Consider the following 24186-nt stretch of genomic DNA (forward strand, 5'->3'; position numbering starts at 1 on the left):
TAGAGGTGTGTAGTTGAATGTCCGGAGCCCCTTTTGCATCAAAGCAGTTGTTCCTCCTGCTTTACCTTGTCAAGATCTCAAAGAGCAGCTGTAGGCTATCAATCAGAGGTGCATGTCACACTTTTCCCGCATCCCAAGCAAACAAACCTGATTTAAACTAATTGCATTTTTTAACTGAATCTCATGATTAGTTGATTATTGGAGTCAGGTGTGTTGGCTGGGGAAAAAGTGTGACACCAATCAGACCCCGAGGACTGGAGTTGCCCAGGCCTGGAAGGAAGACACCTAGAAAGGAACCAGACTCATAGGTGAGGCCCATCTATTCTGGCTGTTACTAGACCTACCATTAGGCCGTCATTGTAAATAATATTTTTTTCTTAACTGACTTGCCTAGTTAAATAAAGGTTACATTTTGTTAGTGTAAATGGCATGCATTTTCTTGACATGTAGGCCATTTTTGAAAAGCAAGATGAAACATTTTGCCAGTATCAAATTAGGGAAGGCCCAAAGTTTTGTAAAAGACAAAAGATTGAGTAGGCCTAGACATGCTGTAGTTCTGAGTCTGAATCTGAATTTAATGAAAGTGGAGGAATTTGAAGGGGTGATATATCAATCGATCACCACTGGGCGGCGATAGAGTAGCACTGAAAATGTATACCTTTACCTGACCTGTACAGTGTTACACATTTCACTGCACCTGGGGGTGTTAGGAGTTATTTCTATACTAAAATTTGTCAACTACTTATTGCCAATTATTATTGGTGGACTAAATATTGTAATTATCATATATAGTAAAAAAAAGGCTAAATCAAGCCACTTCCTAAGTTCTTTTGCTGACTGCTGGTGATCCATCTACATTTTGAAAAACGTTAAGGCGCTAAAGCATGGAAAGTCCTCTCCTTCCCTACCCAAGCAAGTTATACTGGACTCTGATAGGTCATGCTTTAAATCAACATTTTATGTCTGCCGTCTTTTTGTTTGAAAGAAATCTTGGTTTATTAATAGACCCGGGTCAGTCAGTAAACTGCTCGTCCCTCCCCAGCCGCAAGTCGACTTGATAAAGGACCAGACAACCCCTAGTGAATCCTTGTACTCTGGAGCAACTGTCTACTTCTGACGTATTGGAACAAGTACTTATGATTGATGTAAAAAAAAATCTGCTGGGGCTGATATGCTTGATGCCTTCTTATTACATTTTTTTTGCTCCATTGATTGTGAAAGCATTAACACATATATTTAACTTGACAATTATATTGAGTTTGGAAGGCGGCCCATGTGCCTCCTCTGCATAAAGGTGGCGGCCCGAGTGATCTAAATAATTATCGTCCCATTTCCAAGCTCTGTTGCCTAGCAAATATCCTGCAATCATTGATTAGTACTCAACTTAGATCCCTTTTAACTGCTACATCTTTTCTGAATGTAAAGCGGTCAAAGTTCAGACCAGCTCAAGGTACCATCTCTGCTATTTCTATGGTTTTAAATGATGTCATAAATTGTTTAGATACGAAGAAACATTGTGTTGCCCTCTTCATTGACCTGTCCAAGGCATTCACACTGTGGATCACACGTTACTTATTCTACGATTGGCTCTTCGTTGACCTGAAGTTGGTACTAAATGCTGCTAAAACCAAGTACAGGTTATTTTCCAAATCATGTAATAATCTAACTGATGGTTTGTGTACAAGTACGTTAGATGGTGCCCCCATTGGTCGTGTCCCGCCTATAAATATCTGGATTGATGAACAGCTATCTTTTTAAAAGCATGTTGACGAGTTAGTGAAGAAATTAAGAATTAAGTTGGGCTTCTTCTGTAGGAATAGGGCTTGCCTTTCATTAAATAGTAGAGAACAGGTCATTCAGTCTACATTCATTCCTGTTATAGATTATGGTGATATTATATACATGAATGCAGCTTCCAGTGTTTTGAAGCCCTTGGACACAATTATCACAGCACAATTCGTTTTATAACATCTGACAGTTTTGACACTCACCCCTGCATCGTTTATCATAAAGTTGGTTGGACCTCGCTAAAAACATGTAGGTCACTTCCTTATTCTGTTTTTGTTTCTAAAGCCTTACTCAATAAACTACCAATTTACTTGATATTGTTGAACTACAGAAACTAGTATTACAACACAGGGTTGGTTAATGCTGGAGACGCCACGTGTATCCACAGAGTTGGGTAAATCTGCCTTTACCTACAGTGGAATCATCTCCAAGTAACGTTTCATTTGGATGTGTTGTTGTCTCTGGGTCAGTTTAGGGGAAAGGGATTTTTATATTGATAAATGTGTTTGTTTTGTTAGTTTATTGTGTATATAATATTTGCTAATTCTTTAATTTCGTGTTTTAAATTGTGTATCATTTTATTTTCTGTATTGTTCCCAGGGCACATTTGCAAATGAGACCTAGGTCTCAATGTGCTTTTCCCTGGTTAAATAAAAGTTCATCAATATGTCTTTGTGGCCAGACAAGACACTTCTATATCAAGTGATTGACATATAGACTATTGTACTACATCTGGATGGATAGTCTGTTCTATGTTCCATTCTACAGTAAGTGTACAGGGGTCCTATATTAATTTGAGATTGTCATAAGGGGATACTGGGGATGTACTCTGTGGATTTATCTTTCAGGAAAACGATGCATTCGTTTTACGGGCTGAACATATTCCAGCAGACAGTTGCTGTTGATCTAACTCGTATGGGAATTCGTTCTTCTTTTCATTGAGGATGGGATGTATATGTTTACGCTTAAGAATGTTTAAAAGACTGTTTTGTACACAAACTACAAAGCATTTTAAACAGACTGGCAACCTAAAGCCTTTACAAGCAGAAGTAGATGCAATGTTGATAATTTAGCCCATGGCAAGACATCTGGGCATGGTTTTCCTAGTCTTTTGTTGCAGTAGGTCATGCATTAACTCAGCATGAATCATGCTTTCATCAGCTTGACACTGTACATAAAACTGTATACATCAAATCTAAATCTCCGTTGAGGGTAGCCTATGCATATTTGTATTTTTAAGAGGAGTGGTGAACTGTAGTAGCAGCTAATTCACATAGACACAATGTGGCAGAGGGGTGAGTGAAGAATGTGAACCAAGCATCTGAACACAGACCAAATCGATAGTGAAATGAAAAGCAATCATATTAATAGCAACCATATGCATCAATAAGATGTGACTCTCAAGCACATTTTTGCTTTACCACTCAGCTCAAGTAATCTCTTTGACATTAATGCCTGTTGTGCAGAGGTGTCTTTGAATCGGAGACACAAACACAGACACAGCTTACATGGGAACCCCTCGGTCTGTCTAGCATTTCTGGGTCTTTCAGAATCCCCCTCTATCCTTGCCCAGAAACAAGTACTGATTGACCCAGTGCCACAGTTTGTGCGTAGCTCATTTGTGAGAAAGGACATGTTACATAAAACCTGTCACAACACTTTATTCACAGGACAATAGAAAATACCACAGTGTACACCAAACCCCGTAGGTCATAGTGGAGTGTTCAGTTATTCCATTGGTTGACAAGTCAACTCATTTGTATTCTGCAGTGCAGTGTGTAAAAGTTTCATTTGCAAATGAACACTGAACTTCATATAAGCCATTTGTTCGAATCACATTGGGACATTCTCATAGTTTCACGGAATAGGGTGACACTATTCCGACTGTAATGGCGGCACTCAATTTGGAGTGACAGTACACGGGATATGGTCATACTCCATTATAGATCTTAGGTTTGGAACATCGCTCTCCAACCAAGGTGTATAGCACTTAGGAAACGTGTAAACCAATTTTCACAGGATACGCCGGTGACTCAGTATTTCTCCATTGAAGAATTTGACTTCATTCGAAGTCAGACTGACATGACATCCTCTGCACGTCACCAGACAAAAACAGAAGAGGTCTGTCTGTATTGTTCATTCCACAACTTCTCTGTTCCAAAATCTATTGCAGGGTAGAGAAAGCCAAGGTCTAATCATTTATGAAGTGGCAGCAATTTTGCTGCACTACAAGCAGTAGTCTAGGATTGTCAAGCCCAAAAAAACAACGTTCAGACTTTTGGGATATTTTAGCAATTCATTGGCAAATCTTATTTTCACTACTTTAGATAGTTGGTACTCAAGTGCCGGTACTCAGCTCCGGTGAGCTCCTGCCCACGTCAAGCCCTGGACATCAATCTATGACTAAGTGAAAGTGCATGTTTTTTAGGATTTCTCTCACAGTGTACTTTAATCCATTATGTGAATTGTGTATGCATGTGTACAGTCAGTCCTGTACATTGTCCACATGTTTATTCATCTATTCGTGCACTCTCCTGATAAATTGATAAAGGTTTTGCCGGCCTCCTTTGCTTTGAGTACTTTGGCCTGATGACATGGTGGACACTGTCTGCGTCTGGCCATTTCAGATGATTACGTCCTACTGAATGTTGAAGGGCAGCTTACTCCTTTGTCAAAGTTCCTCAAGATGTATTTTGTCATGCCCTCTGATAGTGTATGTCTGTACTGCTTTCATTTAGAAAAAGGAGATTTATTTGTTTTCTCGTTTTGGTAGAGGAATAACACATTAATTATGTTTCCCGACATAAATAGCAGGCCTTCTTCATTGCTTCCGCTCATAACGATGATATGAAAATCACTCGGCATTGTTTTATTTGGAATGGTTGAATCCGTGTAGTACAGCTCATTATTTTAATCTTTAGACTTCGTGACTTTTTACATTTCTTGGCCCTTGCAAGTATGTTTCCAAATTAATCAATGTAATCGACACCCAAAATATATAAATTTTCTTTCCCTGGTTTTCAAAAGTCTTCTTTCCCTTTTATAGTAAGCTAAATAAACTATAGTTTTGTGAAGGTATGCCTCCACATCTTTATAGCCCACATTCACACACAATCCAGCATTCACTCTGTGAGGTTTGCGATTTAATTAATAACAGTTAAACAAAACACATATCATGAGTACAATCTCCTTACTCCAAAGTGTCATGGTTCGGTATGTAGCTCAGCTGCATCATTTCATGTCATCTTTAAAATGGCAATCTGCAGTTCAAACAATAACAAAGCCTGTTCCCTGCCACTGTTTTTGGTAAACAGCTGAGGGATGGGGCTGCAGAAATGCAACCACTCTCAAATTCATAGACAGAGCTATCGATGCAAGAGCTGACCATCCATGAGATCAGAATTATAGTTTTAACCATGTTTTTAGTCTATATAGTGATTGCTTACAATTACATTGTTTTTGTTTTTCTTAAAAAAGGAGTAAAACAAGCTTCTATTTTGAGTTCTGATGAGGTGAGACAGTTGAAATAAGCTCAGGAGGTATTTATAAGTTACATTCTTTAAGAATCAATGGGTATGTATACTTCTTTTAAAAGTCGCAATCGCCGATTTCTCCTTTTAAACTCGTTTAGTGCAGACAAAGATCTCACATTAGTCTCCTGTCTACATTTCTCTATTTCTAACTATTGTCTGGACTGGACCTTCTCAGACATTTTTGGTCACCATCCAGGTGTGTTTTATGTAGTCGCTACCAAAGTAAATCAAAGTAGCCAACTGTATAATAATATTCAGTTAGTATATTTACATCTAAACGCATTTAGACAAGGTGAGACATGTTATACAGTTTGACATGTTGGACAAAGATATGAGAGAGAGCAGTGTTACTGTGTGAGACTAAGACCGGTTTCCCAAATGGCAACCTACCATATAGTGCACTACATAAGGAATAGGGTGCCATTTGGGATGCACTCTGAGACTGCCTACTCGGCCACAGTTATTTGATAAATCACAGATAACTGTTTACAAATGAGTCACTTCCTCAAAGCACCAGAAGAATCCCAAAGTGCATCACGGGGGCATCCTTAAAGGGGAAATCTGGAATTGTTACATCCATTTTAGGCAGTGTGATCACTTTGTTGTTGTTTGAATCCCAGATTGCCCAGTTAAAACAGAACAGCGGGGAATCGTCAATCTTCTTACGTTAACAAGGGGACTGGTCATTGCCTGAGTGGACCTCTCTCAGTAGAGTTTTACACACTATTGTGTTCTCCCAGGCTTGTGGTACACTTACTATCAGTACTGTCTAAATAAATAAAATAAAATTGTATTTGTCACATGCGCCAAATACAACGGGTGTAGAGCCCTTCCCAACAATGCAGAGATAAAAATAGAAATCGTAACACAAGGAATAAAATTCACAAGAATGGAGCTGCAGTACATAGAGGGAATAGAAGTCCTTGATCAATGTGCAGTGATATGTAGATAAGGTAGATATGTAATGAATAACAGAGTAGCAGCAGCATTTGATGAGTGTGAAAGTGTGTGTTTGTGCGTGTGTGTTGTCGGTATGAGTGTATGTGTGTGTTGTGTGGGTTTTGTGTGAGTTTTTCAGTGTAGTGTGTGTGTGTGTGTGTGTGTGTGTGTGTGTGTGTGTGTGTATATGTACTGTACACTCTTAGAAAAAAAGGGTACCAAAAAGGTTCTTCGGCCTCCGTAGTACAACTATTTTTAGTTGCAGGTAGTTCTACCTGCAACCAAAAATGTTTCTTTAAAGGGTTCTCCTATGGGGACAGCCCAAGATCCCTTTAAGGTTCTAGATAATACAGAGTGTATAGACTTGTGAGAGTGCAAAGTCAGTGCAAGATATGGACCGTGTAACCATTTAATTAAACATTTAGCAGTCTTATGGCTTGGGGGTAGAAGATGTCACGGAGCCTGTTGATCTGAGAGCCGATGCTCAGGTAGACAGCTGGACAGTAGCAGAGTAACAGTCTATGGCTTGGGTGGCTGAAGTCTTTGGCAATTTTCCGGGCCTTCCTCTGACACCACCTGGTATAGAGCTGTTAAATAGACGATAAAAGGGTGTTTATGGTTTAGTACTTTGCTAAAATAAACATTGAACCCTCTTGGAATGTTAGCTATGTTAGATAGCTCCATATTTAGTCATTTATTATTTGGTTTTGTGCTAGCTCATTTTGTGAATATGCTTCAGATGTGCTGTACTGACATTCAAATGATGAGAATGGTAAACAGCTTCTATGTAAATGGTAGCTTGAAGAAATATGGATACCTTCCAAAATGAGAGTCTGAATTGGATGTTGGATTGAATTGAATGTTAAGTCTAAATGCTGTATCTAAAAAGTCATTTTAAGTACATTTTGGTGCGATTAATGTTTTTATACTACCTAATCAATTGAAAATATTTTTGAACTAACTCCCAAAAGCTTTTAGCAATAGCAATAATGCAAAGCAACAGATTAAATTGCAGTAATGTGATACAAATAAAATGACAAGTCAACAATAACCTAAAGCTATAGTATTTTTGTCTCAGGACCATTAACTCATGTCCCCCAGACACAGATTTGGGCAAAATTCCTTAGATTTTGGGGGAAATTATGAAATTGAGGAACCCAGATTCAGCGAGAGGGAAGTCCTTCCAGCTGTGACCGGTGTAGATTGCCTTTGCGTTATGTTTTGATCGGCTTATGTATGACAGTAGGATCAGGGTTGATGTTGATATTAAATTCCTTGATAAGGAAAGGAATAACTTCCATAAACCAAAATGTTGTGCTGCCCTTATACGCCAACTCCTCTGCAAAGTACAAATTAACAATGAAAGTGCACATGAATAGCCATGCTAGTCCAATGAAGACACGGAGCCTACAGTAGAAAGTACAGTAGCTAGCTAACATGTACAGTAGGGACACATTACAAGATACAGTTCATTAATGCATGAAATGCATAGATATCACAATATATTGGTAGGAAAGCATTATAATACACTGTCAACACCATATAAACACATTATTTGTGATTTTAGGATTCATTTAAATGTACAATTGTACTGTAACATACCTCTACCACATGAGTGTAGTAAACAGGGAAAGAGGCAAGGGATGATTGAGGGGGAATACAGGAGGAGAAGGAAGTCAGCATTAGAAAGGGCACATACACCAACAAAAGGAATGTACACTAATATCAGGCATGAGGACTGTTCAGATTTGGTGTCATTATACAACATGAAATTCAACACTTGTAGCACAGCCATGACAGCAGATGGTGCAGAAAGGAGATGACCCATGTTCCCCGAGCTGCCTCACTTCCCAGGGGAAGCAATTATTTGGCTAAATGGGTCAAGTTTAACACTTTTCCTAATTTTAAGGAAGGAATATTTGAGGGAAATGTAGTTTGTATGTTGTAACAGGTCTACAAATAATAACAAGTCTACACATGTAATGTTGACCCAACAAGCACAACAACTACTAATGTATTCCTCATTATGGCATTGAGCTCGTTCTTATGACTTTGCATTTATGTTCTTTCGTGTATTTCAGTGGTGGAATGCCATCCAACAGAATAATCGACAGTGATGGTGAGTTAAGTCTAGAAATGACAGGTCATCATATCTTTTAATGAAGTAAATTGTGCAAAGCTAAGCTCAACTTCTAGAACTAATTGATTTCACTGAACTGACTAACATCATGGGCCTCCTATGATTATAACCTATAAGTGCTGAATTACTGGCATAACTTAAATGAGAAACAGATGACACACCAAGTTTTGAGTATTTGTGAAGTTCTATGTTTGAGCCTTCAGTGGGTTATCTTTCTTTTCACAGACTAGCTAACATTTTATTGATTGAATGTTATTTTTCATGCTCACATCTTGTCTTTTATTTTTAGGTGAAACTATTTAGGGCATTACAAATATAACACGGTTAATGGAGCCATTCCAGAGTCCCCATGCGATTGACATGCGATTCCAGAATCCCCATACGATTGGTGTTTAAATGAGTGCATCGAGTCGAATACCAGAAAAGTCTTAAAAAGTTCCAATTCTAGTGATGCAAGGTAAGGCATTCAGGATTTAATTGTTTTAGGCTGACTGACCTATTGATCATGGTTAGTGTCTAGTTTACATGTTAGAAACCTCTGAAGTTTGTCAATGAAAAGTAGCAAACGTCACCAAAGGACTCCATATCAGTGTTTCCCCTGTTTCCCCTATCAGCGTTTCCCCTGTAATTGTTTACAGACAGATTATTTCACTTATATTTCACTGTATCACAATTCCAGTGGGTCAGAAGTTTACATACACGTTGACTGTGCCTTTAAACAGCTTGGACAATTCCAGAAAATGATATCATGGTTTTAGAAGCTTCTGATAGGCTAATTGACATAATTTGAGTCAATTGAAGGTGTACCTGTGGATGTATTTCAAGGCCTACCTTCAAACTCAGTGCCTCTTTGCTTGACATCATGGGAAAATCAAAAGAAATCAGGCAAGACCTCAGAAAACAAATTGTAGACCTCCACAATTCTAGTTCATCATTGGGAGCAATTTCCAAATGCCTGAAGGTACCACGTTCATCTGTACAAACAATAGTACGCAAGTATAAACACCATGGAACCACGCAGGCGTCTTACCGCTCAGGAAGGAGACGCGTTCTGTCTCCTAGAGATGAACCTACTTTGGTGCAAAAAGTGCAAATCAATCCCAGAACAACAGCAAAGGACCTTGTGAAGATGCTGGAGGAAGCAGGTACAAAGTATCAATACCCACAGTAAAACAAGTTCTATATCAACATAACCTAAAAGGCCGCTCGGCAGGGAAGAAGTCACTGCTCCAAAACCGCCATAAAAAGCCAGACAATGGTTTGCAACTGCACATGGGGACAAAGATCGTACTTTTTGGAGAAATGTCCTCTGGTCTGATGAAACAAAAATATAACTGTTTGGCCATAATGACCATCGTTATGTTTGGAGGAAAAGGGGGAGGCCTGCAAGCTGAAGAACACCATCCCAACCGTGAAGCACTGGGGTGGCAGCATCATGTTGTGGGGTTGCTTTGCTGCAGGAGGGACAGGTGCTCTTCACAAAATAGATGGCATCATGAGGTAGGAAAATTATGTGGATATACTGAAGCAACATCTCAAGACATCAGTCAGGAAGTTAAATCTTGGGTCTTCCAAATGGACAATGACCCCAAGCATACTTCCAAAGTTGTGGCAAAATGGCTTAAGGACAACAAAGTCAAGGTATTGGAGTGACCATCACAAAGCCCTGACCTCAATCCCATAGAAAATGTGTGGGCAGAACTGAAATAGCATGTGCGAGCAAGGAGGCCTACAAACCTGACTCAGTTACACCAGCTCTGTCAGGAGGCATGGGCCAAAATTCACCCAACATATTGTAGGAAGCTTGTGGAAGGCTACCCAAAATGTTTTACCCAAGTTAAACAATTTCAAGGATATGCTACCAAATACTAATTGAGTTAATGTAAACTTCTGACCCACTGGGAATGTGATGACAGAAATAAAAGCTGAAATAAATAATTCTCTCTACTATTATTCAGATATTTCACATTCTCAAAATAAACTGACCTAAGACAGGGAATTTTTACTGGGATTACATTTCAGGAATTGTGAAAAACTGAGTTTAAATGTATTTGGCTAAGGTGTACGTAAACCTCCGACTTGAACTGTACATTTCTGCTGACACGTGCTTTTAAATGGCTAGTCGTTGGCTCAATGACTGTAGGTCTATGGGAATATCTAGCATGTCATTGCGTTTACACTAGTACCACTGCTGAAAAAAAATCCAAGGCGAAACACTGCACATCAAAGAGACAAACTTGTGAAATGATTGAAATGTCCCCGTTGTCTAGTGCTAACTGCTGACAGGCCTTCAAATGAAATAACCTCCCTTGTACTGTTTTACCACAGGAAGAAATCCCACATGTTGGAGTTAATGTGTGCAGCCATCATCTGGGTCCAACCAATCATATTACAGATTAGTTAAGGTCACACAAACGGAACACTTGCCTGCCGGGAAGTGGAATTGATCGAAAAAATATGGGGAAGAATTTCATTGGAGCTATGAAATTGAGCTATAAAATATATCCCCTGCTGTGAGTAAATATTACACTACACCTAAAAACAGAAACTTGATGGCTTTTACATCTGAAAGTACTCATTCCACGTAATCTGATTGGCTATATGTTAAATATTCGCACAGTAATATGCACTCCCAGAACATATGACTCAACTCTGTCACTACGCTGTAATGGTTCATTATCTGTTAAATGTTGGGGAAAATACAGTGGTGTAAAGTACTTAAGTAAAAATACTTTAAAGTACCACTTAAGTAGTTTTTGTGTGGTATCTGTACTTTACTATTTATATTTTCTACAACTTTTACTTTTACTTCACTACATTCCTATTGAAAATAATGTGCTTTTTACTCCATAAATTTTTTCCTGACACCCAAAAGTACTTGTTACATTTTGAATCCTTATCAGGACAGGAAAATTGTACAATGCTGATCTGGCGGACTCACTAAACACACATGCTTTGTTTTTAAATTATGTTGGAGTGTTTCCCTGGCTATCCATAATAAACATTTTAAAAAGTGGTGCTTTTTAATATAAGGAATTTGAAATGATTTATACTTTTACTTTTGATACAAAGTATATATAAATTGAAATATTTTTATACTTTTGCTCAAGTAGTATTTTACTGGGTGTTTTTTACTTGAGTAACTTTCTATGAAGTTATCTAGACTTTTACTCAAGTATGACAATTGGGTACTTTTTCCACCACTGGGAAAATATAATTCTGGTCAATACTCTCAAGGTAAATGAAACACCTATATGCTAATGTAACATTGCTGATAGACAGCCTGTCCTTCAGAAAAGTGTAATGATGGATACAGTGTGAGGTATGCTACACTGACCTCTGCAGTGCTGGCTGCCTTGCTTATATTGGCCTTGCTTCAGCTCCACAAACCATGTTACACTGATGCCTCCGACATCCCCTTTCTTCCTCATGGAAAACCGAAGGCTCTACTGTCTCCTACCATTCCCCTTGGAAATATTATTCTGCTTATCACGTTCATCAGTGACCAGGGGACTAATGGAGACCCCCACTATGGATAGACCTGCGTAAGGTGTGTAGAGTGAACCATGGAGGTGAAAGGGTCTTTGGTGAATGGTGGCCGGGATGTTAGATAAATACATAACTAGGTTAAGCAGGTACTGGCACTCAAACCATAAAAAGGAAAAAAAACTATATTCTTAATTGAATCCCATGCTTATGGAGTACACAAGGGCCAGTGCAAGGTGTCGTCAGTGCTCAACAAAAAAGGAGGCCTTGGAATGAATGCATGATTAGTTGGCTGCAGTGGGTGAAGGGTGGAGTGAGTGGAGCGGACAACTACAGGAGATTGTCTGGTTGAGAAAAGCAGTGCTGCTGCTATTTAGAGGTCAAATGTATTGCATCTGAAATTGCCTTACATTTTTCCCCTTATCTTTTACGTACTTGAAACACACCTTTAGTCCATTCATTTGAGATGTGGATTGTAAGTTTGGCTTGAAAATGAAAATATTGCTGCTGTTGGAGGATCTCCTCAGGTACTTGTTGCAACATTGTGCATCACATACATCTTTAGGAATTGTTTCGTCATCATTCTGTCGACTTTGCTCTAGGCTTTGCGTGCTGTCACTTTAGTTTCCCTTCACTATCACACAAAGCTCAGCTTTGAACAGTAAATCAGGTTCAAGAGAAGGGAACATTTCCATAATGAACAATTGTTTTATTTATTATCCTGGATGATGGCCTATTACATTACTTATCAAATGAGTGAAACTTACTTTCATGGAAGTGAATTTACACAAATAATTTACAATAAGTATGCTGTTATTTATGTGTTGTAGGCTAGGCATGTTGTATACAAAATCCACATTAGAAATCCAAGAAATTAAGGGAGCGTGGTTAGTAGCCTGAACGATCAGCTGATTAGAAGCTGAGGTCAATATCATTTTTGTACTGATGTGCACGCGTTTTGCCTTGCGTAACAACAGCGCAGAGCTGACTTCAGTCATTTCGAAGTTCACAAGGAGAAAGGAGCGTCCCTCCACGGACGCGCGTGCTGCTGTACTATTGTCCGGTGCGTGCAGATGGTTCTCGGGCTTGATGGCTTCAGGGAAATGGAATTTCAAAATTCCAAGCTCAGTTCGGTGATTCGGGACTTACTAAATAAGCGTTCAATGTAATAGTTGACACGTCTGCTGCAGACCTCTGACTTCCCAACAACCCGAAGAGGTGCCAAAGAAGTGTGCGGGGACAAACAAGCAGTGCGCGTTTTTCCCTCTGTCTCTCTGAGTCAAGTATTTGGATTTGACAAATCAAAATATTTAAGCCATTTTCATAGCTGGTTGGTTTTACTTTTAAATCTTGAGATTTTAGATTTTTCTTCTCAATAAAACACTCTTACTTAGTCACTTACATGGGATTACGACCTCTCAATGAAGTCCGGCATCAGTTTTAAACAGATTTTTCTCTTTTAGAAGAACAGGCAGGTGACCGACGAGTTTAAGATGACATATTTGATTGCTTTTATTCTGTCATTATCAACGGGTCTGTCTGTGGTAAGTGTGACACAACAATACTTTTATTTTATATTTCGTTTTATGCGTGATGATCAAAATGCGCACCATTATTGCAGAGAAGGGCTTTCTAATGCTTGAAAATATGACATAATAAATATAAAGACATAACAGAAATGTACCTCAAATGTGTGGCATTATGATTGGTGCATTTGCTAATAGGCTTTTGTCGATATAGGGTATAGGAAACTGTACAGTGTACACTACTGTGTAATTTATTACAACATATTGCTCTGTGCAGTCTACAGTAGTTCAGCTCTTGATTTAAGCAGCATTTTTCACAGTCCAAAGATATATGATATAAACACAGCAGTAATGAATAGGGTTGTGGTCTTCAAAACATCAAGATTTTGCCATAATGCTGACATTGGAGTGCCCTCTTCCCTTTTCATCCACTTTACAGGTCAAATTCTAGACTAGGTAATTTCATCTTTCAGCTAACTAGCATCCTCATTATCTACCCCTCAAGGATTGCTCTGAATTGACCATAGATATAGTTAGAGGACATACAATCTGTCGCATTGTGGTGTCTGTGAGAGCATGGGCAGCGCCATTGAGGCAATCTCAATTTTTAAGAAGTACATTTTTTTATACTTCTATTGATGGGTAAGCTGACAATGTCACGAAAAACTATGTGCACGCTTCAATGAGCAGAAGTATGTGTGTTGTTGTGATTTTGGATGGCCAGATAGCAACAATGACAAGAAGCTGCCATGTGTGGAATTGTAGGTGGCTCGTTTCAGCTAGTTTTATCTTGTTCTTGATACAATGTCTTGTTTTGGGGTGACTGATGTCATGTCTATGCCAATATCGGCAAAATTCGATACCTAGCTAACCAACAATTGTAACAATGTACTTGAGAGACGTGTTCATTGTGAAAATGTATTTGTGTTTTCAATAAACATTGGATACGAAATATGGTTTACATGTTGTCAACAATCTAAGCCAACCCCTTCTGTTTTGCCCCATAGTTGAAGACACATCGGTTTTGTTGCTAAACAACCAGCCCGTCTATGCATTGGTAAAAAACAAACTGAAAAGGTGCATACCGCCACCTGGAGTGTGTTGTTTGAACAGGTATAATTTATTTATATGATTTATATTATTTAACCTTTATTTAAATAGGCAAGTCAGTTAAGAACAAATTCTTATTTATAATGACGGCCTACCAAAAGGCAAAAGGCCTACTTCTGGGACAGGGCTGGGATATATATTTTTTTAAATAAATGAAATATAGGACAAAACACACACCCCGACAAGAGAGACAACACAACACTACATAAAGAGAGACCTAAGACAACAACATAACAAGGCAGCAACACATGACAACACAGCATGTTAGCAACACAACATGACAACAACATGGTAGCAACACAAAATGGTAGCAGCATAAAACATGATACAAACATTATTGGGCACAGACAACAGCACAAAGGGCAAGAAGGTAGAGACAACAATACATCACGCAAAGCAGCCGCAACTGTCATTAAGAGTGTCCATGATTGAGTCTTTGAATGAAGAGATTGAGATAAAACTGTCCAGTTTGAGTGTTTGTTGCAGCTCGTTCCAGTCGCTAGCTGCAGCGAACTGAAAAGACGAGGATAAAGGACAAAGCCAAGGTTAATGATTTACTGCCACCACAGTTTTGGAATGTTGGCACAAAATTATAATTCATTGGTTGATCCTTCCTGTTGACCTGGATGGAATTATGTGGTCCTTCCTTAACCCATAGGAATTCCCACCCTGTTGACTACTTGAAAATGGTGAAAGTCCTCCATGGCGCTGCCCATGCTAAAACTGTCTTTTGGGCACGAGAGTCCTCTATCTACCTCTATGGAATTTACCCATGCAATGCTGTGCCTATGTTGTCTGTGCCCCCAATGTGTGGCAGAGTGATCGGGGCACAGGTGTGAATGGGAGTCTGGTCCCATAGTGCATGTAATGAGCTTATACCCATCAGAACAAGAGATAGCAGCTGTTCAGTGTCTGTTCGACGCAGTGTATTCTGATGTAATGATGTGACTCGTGAGAATGATTTACCTAGAAATACTCTTGTTGTTAACATCACAACATTACACAAAAAGTTGGAAAGTAGAAGCCATAGAGATTCTATGGTAGAACCCCTCTCACACAAAGATGTTCAACTCTGAAAATTGGAGTAAACTGCATGGTCTAACATGGTCTAACAGTTTTAGACTTTTCAAACCCCATTATAGTACTTTTTTTTTTACTTTGCTTCAAGTCACACTTAATATGGGTCACCTGAAACACGCCAGACTTCACCATCTGATTAGGCAAGCAGATCGCAACAGGTTTGTTCTCTATAGCACACTGGTAGCCTGAGTGCCAGTCTGTTTGTGCTATCATGCTAGCAACTGTGTCATCCATTGTCATGCTGTTTGGCTTGACAAGGAGCAATGCTGTTGGCAAAAGCACAAACAGGTCTGAGACCAGGCTATCACACTGGTACCTAATATGCTGTAATGCACCTCAGGCATGTTCAGTGTCTGTAGCACACAGGTGCTCCTATCTGTTCAGAACATGCTGTAGCGAGACCTCATGTACCGTTGCACCTTTTGGTTTGGTAGAGTGCCAATGTTCTTGATACAACTAGACTCTCCTGTTTTGACCCATCTTCACATAGTGCTAGAGGGCAGGACTATTGCCAGGACGAATGAACCCCCTCTCTCAAAATAAGTTGAATATTTTGTGTATTTTATGTCATGATAGTTCTCCTCCACCAACCTGAGGAAAGCAGAGCTTTCTCTGGATATTGTATTTAGACAAATCAGCAAATAATCATTAATTTATCACATATTAATATGGATTTGTATAGAAATTCAACAAGTACAGTAGCTACTGAGAATGTTGATGTATTTTGCATGTACCCCCCATCTCTCTACAGTGGCGTATCTTCATAGAAATATTTAGCACTGTATGTTGAGGCGGACTATCTACAGTATGTGTTAATGTTTAATACAACACACAGTGCTTACTTTGTAATCGACGATATGGAGGTCATATTGTACCGTACAGAAATACCTATCTGAGCATCATTTGTAAGCAGCTACAAAGATAACTTCAAAATCAGACCAAGTAATTGGCATTCTCTTTTCATTTCTGAAATGTACTCTGTGCAGGTAATTAGCAGACTCTCATGATTATCCTGTACTTCCAAAGATCCCAATCAGCAGATCATGATCAACAGCTGTCTAGATGTGCAAGTGTCCTGTACATGACATGACAGCTAATTGAAATGGTTGCTAATTTCAATGACACGCCCTTGACTCTCAAGTATAAAGCATGTTGGATCTGTCAAACACACAGTCAGTCTCATTCAATAGTCAGTGCGTTCTAATCTCACCTCATTATGCTTTACAAAAGCATGTCCCATCATCTCAGGTTTATGTGAATTGTGAAATAGCAAGTTCTAGCCACTGCCTTTCATCAAATTAATTACTATTATGTCACAGATTTAATACAGTATGTGCCAAATCAGTATGATTAGTGTAAAGCTGCTATGTACCAGTCTTGGGTTCACAAGTCCATCTGGCTATAGACCAATAAACCATTTACAGAGCATCACTGGACACAGATTCATCTGTTAGGGGAAGGTGATGAACATTATGGATTTATTTGATATTGTTGTAGGAATCAAACATATTTTTGGATAGAGGATGATTAAATAAAAAGCTGTGAAGTTTGTTTATGCATAAGAAGTGCAAAGGCTTACTGTCTGTCCCCAGTGCTTCAGTGTTTTTAGCTTTGTTAGTTACAAATCAGCTGTGGGATATAGTAATGGCAGCGCAATACATTTCATATCAAAATGTTAGGCTCTCACATTTTAGCCTGAAGGTCTGCGTTGTTGCACTTACTAAGATGTCTTACATACTCTCCACTTCCTCTCTCTCTCTCCCTCTCTGACAGAATACTAAGAATTAATCAGAGCAATATCTTCTACCGCCAATGGCCTTCCAATTGAATGTGTGTGGTACCACAATTTGGTGGAGCAAAGAAGCGTTAAAATACATTTGCTTTAGCAAAACATACAGTGGATGGGATTGCTGCTGCATTAACACCAATGTGTGTGGCTACAGATAAGTTACGTCCCAAATGGCACCCTATTCCCTAAATAGTGCACTAAATAGTGCCCTTTTAAAGGAAATAGAATGCCATTAGGGACGGAGCCTAGTTGTAACGGCCTAGGCGACGGTTAGTAGACCCAGTAATTAGTGGTGTGTTGTGTGCAGCTTAATTTAAAAGGCCCTTTAGCTGACTGGGAGTGGGTCATTGACTCTCTCTCAGAGATAGATGCTCCCACCACTGACCTGACAGTCACTGCCATTTTGGGGCGAAACTGTGAGAGTCAATATCTCCTCTCTCACTGCACACTCACGAAAGGTAGCAATGCCCTCAATACCCTTCCTAGTCAGCCAGAGGAAACATTCTGCCTCAAGTGTGACGTAGTTTCTTTTGAATGCATCTTCGACTGTGAGTGTAGTGTAGTTCTGTGTGCCTGTGTCCCAAACAGAACCCTTTTTCATATGCACTGTCCTACGTATTTATTTGGACAGAGAAGCTAAAACGTTTAATTTAGCTCTATACTTCAGCATTTTGGATGTAGCCCTTTCCTGCAGTCAATGATCAAAAGTGCTCTCTTTGGCCTCATGGATGAAATGTTATTAATATTTTTTTTATAATTTCATGATTAATAAAGATTATTTCCAAAAACGGACAAAAATCTGGTGTTTCTATGTCAAACAGTTGTGTTGTATTTTAGTCTTCTGTGAAGTATATACTGTATTATTAGGATGCAAATTCAAAATGGAATACATTTCAACTCTGTCTGACATGGTACAGATGTCTTCTCCTTTTTAAAGCCCATAACCATGTGAGGTGTATATTTTTGTTTCAAAGTAGATTTGTTTGACTACCAAGAAACACTGTGTGACCCTGATTTAGCCCACTGTAGTAAAAGGTTATGGATAATCATGAATGAATCGTGAGTAATGATGAATGAGAAAGTTACAGATGCACAAAGATCATGTCCAAAAGACATGTTAACCTCTCACCATTACAATAATCAGGGAGGTTAGCATTTTGGGGGGTTATGATATTTATGCCTCTGTGACTTTCTCACTCATCATTATTCACAATTCATTCAGGACTATCAGTAATCATGATAGCATCCACATTCATGTAGACGTGTTCAGAAACATATTCTATTCTTATTTACAATAAACGTGACTCCAAAATGATACAATACATTATTAACCATTCATTTCTATTTGGCACAACATAATTGGAAACAACCAAAACAAACTGCAAATGCATCCAACAAGTTTGTTAGTCACAAATTTGATGTAGTCATTCCGTGCTAGGAATATGGGACCAAATGCTAAACTTTTTACTAAATGTAATACACTATAAGTTATTTTCTTCTAAGTACGACACCTTCAAATGGGGGGGACTATATATAGTACATAAAGTGCTTTCATTTCTAAACAATAAAACAGATATATTTGAAAATACGCTCAAACGAAAGTTGACATTCTGTACTGTCGCCTCATATAAAACATTTGATCTCAAATCTAAAATGCTGGAGTGTAGAGACAAATAAATAGTTTTAGCATCTCTGTCCAAATACATAGGGGAGAGTGGTATTCTACTTTTGACTTTGGCCCATAGGGCTCTGGTCAAAAGTAGTACAATATGTAGGGAATAGGGATGCAGAATTGAGGGCCTATTGACCCAGTGTGAGGTCTCTTCTGCTTGGTGCCCCCGATTGCTTGTTAACGCTTCTGACAATGCTACTTGGTGCTGTGTGTGTCCCCTGAGGTGTGCTCTCTGCGGCACACAGTGTGTCTCTCACCCTTTCTGTGACATGCCAATTGTTTCTCCTGGCAGGGATTGGGTCAATTCAGAAACGACAGTTCATTCTGATGTTCAGTCATGTTTTCAGGCCACTCTCTTCCTCCAGCACACCTCATAATGGCACAATGCCCAGTTTGACTATTCTGTTCTTTATACTCAGGCCATCATCACCTTTTTACTGCACTTGAATCCTCCAGAAAGGGCCTAACGTGGTTAACACACACACACACTTACACACACACACACACACTGATGCACACCCACTCACACACAACCTCAACACACAGCCACACATACTGTATGTCATCACATATGTCTGAAACCCTTCAGGGGATCTAGGGAACGTATACAGTTCCCATTTAGAATGCTGAAGGTGTTTGTCAAGGAATTCCCTACCGTCCTATCTCCCCAAACCATATACTAACACTGGTTGTTTAGTGTGGAACGTCATGATGCATAAACATATTGGTTATTCTATCTATCTTCTCCATGTGACAAGTTTAGCAATTTTTCTCACCATCGATTTTGTTCTACCTCTAATGGGAATCTCTCTCCTCCAGTAAAACTTCTCATTCATTTATTTATTCTTTCATTCTCTCTCTCTCTCTCTCAACTAATCTATATAGTTAGTAAGGTGGTGTTATCATGAACTGCGGTGTCATTTAAAAACATAAAATAAATGTATTTTAAAACATGATTAGATTTATGTGATGTAGAACAGCTGATGTATAACCCGTCCCTGATATTGTGGATGTCTTGTTCACTGGTGTTTCCCTGCATTCTGCTGCTTAAGAAAATATATGATGTCCTGTGAAAAAAATGTATTGAATCTACAACATAAATTAACTACACCTTTCTTTCTACCACGCAATTGATCTCTTAAATATGATCTCAAAATACGACTCAATTCATTTGAATAAAACTTATATTGCATTTTTTTTTTTAGGTGAGTGGAAGGCATCCAACATGTAACTTCCTCCTGGAGCTTGAAACAGACCAGGAAGAATGTCTTGTGAAGCTGAGGGACGAAGAATCTTCAAATTACTCCAAAGGTGACATCACAGAATATTTTGATTTCCCATTCATCTCTTCTCATCAGACAGAATAAACCATGGGTTGAAAATAGATTTCTGAATATTTCGGGAATGGAAACCAACTGCATATTTTGATTAGTGGTGAAAGAGTACAAGCTACATAGATTTTTAGGTCACTCAACTAAATTACTTTGATGAAACTTTTAAACGAAAATATGAAATGCCACCTATTCGAGTGCCTTTGAAACGTAAATGTCAAATTCAATGAAGACCTTCAGTAGTTGTGCAGTGTTTCCTAGTCCAGATAAGCGCCACAATTCAGATTGTGACCACAAACCTTTGCTGTATTGGCACTTAATATTAAAATCTGAATAACTCGCACTTTAGCTGTCTTGAAGTAAATGTTGTACATAGTGAATGTTTTACAGCTCATGCCTATGAGCAGTCGCTCTATAATTTAGGGTTCAAGCGAGTGAAGCTGGGTGAAACCCTATTGTATTTGTTGCCGTTCATTATCATTATACCGGTTGTTCTTGCAAGTTAATTTAACATGCAAATGACTGTGAGATGGTAAAGCCGAGGACGGTGCGACTTGACATGGTGGTAAAGGCCCATAGTCCACACCCTCTCATGCAATACCATGCCAATTGGCCACAAGGTGGCTCTATAACAGGCGATTGAAGTTGCAAACTTTGAAACATCACGTCCCTCACCCCATATGACCTAGAGTCCTGAAATTGAGTAAATCGGTCCCTCTTCTCACAAGGAACAAAGTTGCCTCAATGACCCATAAGGTTCGCCATGATGGATTTTCCGCCATTTAGAATTGAGTTAAAAATACTTAAATCTCCTCTGGAACCACTGGGTTGATCTGAATGAACCTTAACATACGGATTTATGGACCAAGATCTCTCAACACAATATGTTCCAGACTAGTATGTCAAACAACATGACTACTACTAACCAATAAACATTAATGTGGGTGTGGTCTGGCACATTAATGCATCTTTATCAGACACAGATATTTGTATTGTAACCAAACTTGGTACACATGTTCCAAACACTGTCAAGACTCAACATATGCAAGCACATTCAGATCGATCACACGGTGGCGCTAAAACAGGCACATATTTATATATCTTTATCTGTTTGACTCAAATTTGGCACACATGCTCAGGGATATGAGTCTAGCTAACCTGTATAGTATGGTTGCATGGTGGCACTGTTGGACAGAAAAAAAACATGAATGCAAGGTCATTGGCTCATAGAGGCCATATTGTTTGAGCCAGAAACATGGATACATGTACCAAATTTGGTGCAGATCGGTCCAGTGGTTCTGGAGAAGGCATTTAAAGTAGTCAACATCATTACAATTGGTCCAAAATACATCAAAGACATATTGCATGATCTGTTTGATGTTTTAGTTCTGATATTTGGCAAGCATGGTATGGATTACAGAAGTAGCTCATCCTAGGGCAATGTGTCGAGTTTGTCCTGATGGTAGCACAGTGGGCCCACAGCTTGAACCCTGGCATTTCTGCTTGCAGTTTTAATGATTTATTTTTCTTCTTATTATTATTATTAAACTAAACTTCATGCCTGGCAGCTCCACCATGCTGCCGACTCACTATGTTGACACTTTACTGGGAGTTGTAACCCAGGCTGTGCTACATAATTTAAACTAATTGGATGTAGAGTTACTGTGAACTGTCAAGGGAATTAGTGCACGTTATCAAAGACAAGACACTTAGTCTTTGCCGCAAAAATTAAAACAACGTGTATAGTTTAAATTATACGTTGTTTTGCAATGTAACTTGCCTTCTTTCACCATAACATGAGCATAGGTATAAAACAGTTCTTATAGACAATATTAAGTACAATATGCATTGAAAATACCCAGTTACAGCAGGAACAAATCATTTTTCTGAACATAAAATAACACAAAAGAGAACACAAAATAATTTGACTTCATTAATAGATGTATGCCTTTTCATATGGGTGGTAACAGGGGGAATATAAACCAGGACCATGACGTTGCTGGCACAATGCTCATACTAACTGAGCCAACTGTAGTATGAAAGTATAGAGAGCATCCAGGTCAACATTAAAGGGAGCTGGGATTTCATGCGTCAGTTACCCTGGTACTGGAATGAAGCCATGCTTAATGCAAATCGATAATTGATTTGTTCTTGTTCTAAAGCCCAATGTGATTATGAAACATTTATGAAAGAAATCTATGCGTTGATTAGCGCCAGTGCACACTGTGGGTGGCAAAGTGCTCAACAGTATCATCTAAAAGTGTGATACAAAACTGCCATTACCATGCACTGAATCACAGTTATGAAGATACCATACAGCAAGCAGGAGCTGCACTTAAAATAATATCATTGGGTGTGTCCCAAATGTCACTCTATCCCCTATAATGCACTACTTTTGACCAGAGCCCTGTGTATTATAAGGGAATAGGGTGCCATTTGAGACGCAGGAGGACACACATTATACCACTCATGTGGGTCACATCATGAATATGTATTTTTTTTGTCTGGGTTTCACAATTTTGTTTTCATTTAATTATTTTTATCTGATGTTAGTTGAAAGGTTTCTTTTGATAGAGCTAGCCACGTTGTTTACTGGTGTATTCTCTCTGCTAGCTACATTTTACTGAGCTTAAGCGCTCCATTTTTTCCACTAAGTGGCTTAAAAGGGTTTGACTGTTAAGTCTGCCCTTGGGACTTTCACACCCTTTTGTTTCATAACAAGCCATTTCAGGAATCAAGTTTCAGCGAAAGGCTTTCTCAGCCGTGGTCCTCCTCCTGACATTGGTGAAGCAAATAGTCACACATTTAGCCACTTTCACTCCCACACAGAGTGTCTATCATATTGTTCCAAACACCAGCAGCCTAATGGACTACCTTTCATTCTGAAAGACCCTGCTGTAGTGTATATTGTGCAGTGTATATTGTATATTGTGTCTACACTACGTGAGGCATTGATCATGTTCAATAATTCTATGATGTTATCCCTCGGAAAGTTTTTCCACATTTTGTTACAGCCTTTTCCTAAAATGGATTTAAATAGTTTTTCTCCTCATCAAGCTACACACAAAACCCCATAATGACAAAGCAAAATAATGTAATTTTTTGCTAATTTATAAAACATTTAAAACTGAAATATCACATTTACATAAGTATTTAGACCTTTTACTCAATACTTTGTTGAAGCACATTTGGCAGCGATTACAGCCTCAAGTCTTCTTGGGTTTGACACTACAAGCTTGGCACACCTGTATTTGGGGAGTTTCTCCTATTCTTCTCTGCAGATCCTCTCAAGCCCTGTTAGGTCGGATGGGAAGCGTTCCTGCACAGCTATTTTCAGGTTTCTCCAGAGATGTTCAATCTGGTTCAAGTCCGGGCTCTGGCTGGGCCATTCAGAGACTTGTCCTGAAGCCACTCCTGCGTTGCCTTGGCTGTGTGCTTAGGGTCATTGTCCTGTTGGAAGGTGAACCTTCCCCCCCAGTCCTGAGTGCTCTGGAGCAGGTCTTCATCAAGGATCTCTCTGTACTTTGTTTTCCATTCATCTTTGCCTCGATCCTGACTAGTCTCCCAGTCCCTGCCGCTGATCCTGTCTCGACCTCATGGCTTGGTTTTTGCTCTGACATGCACTGTCAACTGTGGGACCTTATATACAGTAGACAGGTGTCTGCCTTTCCAAATCATGTCCCATCAATTGAATTTACCACAGGTGGACTCCAATCAAGTTGGAGAAACATCTCAAGGATGATCAATGGAAACAGGATGGACCTGACCTCAATTTTGAGTCTCATATCAAAG

The 24186-nt window shown here is 39.1% G+C and overlaps 1 protein-coding gene across 2 annotated transcripts in view; it reads left to right on the forward strand.

Annotated features, from left to right (window-relative positions):
• Positions 1-265: 265 nt before the first annotated feature.
• Positions 266-24186, forward strand: part of LOC110530263 (vasoactive intestinal polypeptide receptor 2) — a 42098-nt gene continuing 18177 nt past the window's right edge. Inside the window, exons 1-2 of one of the 2 annotated variants that reach the window (XM_036985868.1) lie at positions 266-308; positions 20269-20374. Coding sequence is in view for 1 of the 2 variants with exons in the window: in XM_036985867.1 (XP_036841762.1) it covers positions 13380-13430; positions 20269-20374 (157 nt within the window). In the remaining variant the exon portion in view is untranslated. Of the gene's footprint in view, positions 309-12875; positions 13431-20268; positions 20375-24186 lie in introns of those variants that run through there. The other variant, XM_036985867.1, reaches the window with a different exon arrangement.

Source organism: Oncorhynchus mykiss, chromosome 8 (genome assembly GCF_013265735.2).
Source record: "Oncorhynchus mykiss isolate Arlee chromosome 8, USDA_OmykA_1.1, whole genome shotgun sequence".
NCBI classification, from domain to species: domain Eukaryota; kingdom Metazoa; phylum Chordata; class Actinopteri; order Salmoniformes; family Salmonidae; genus Oncorhynchus; species Oncorhynchus mykiss.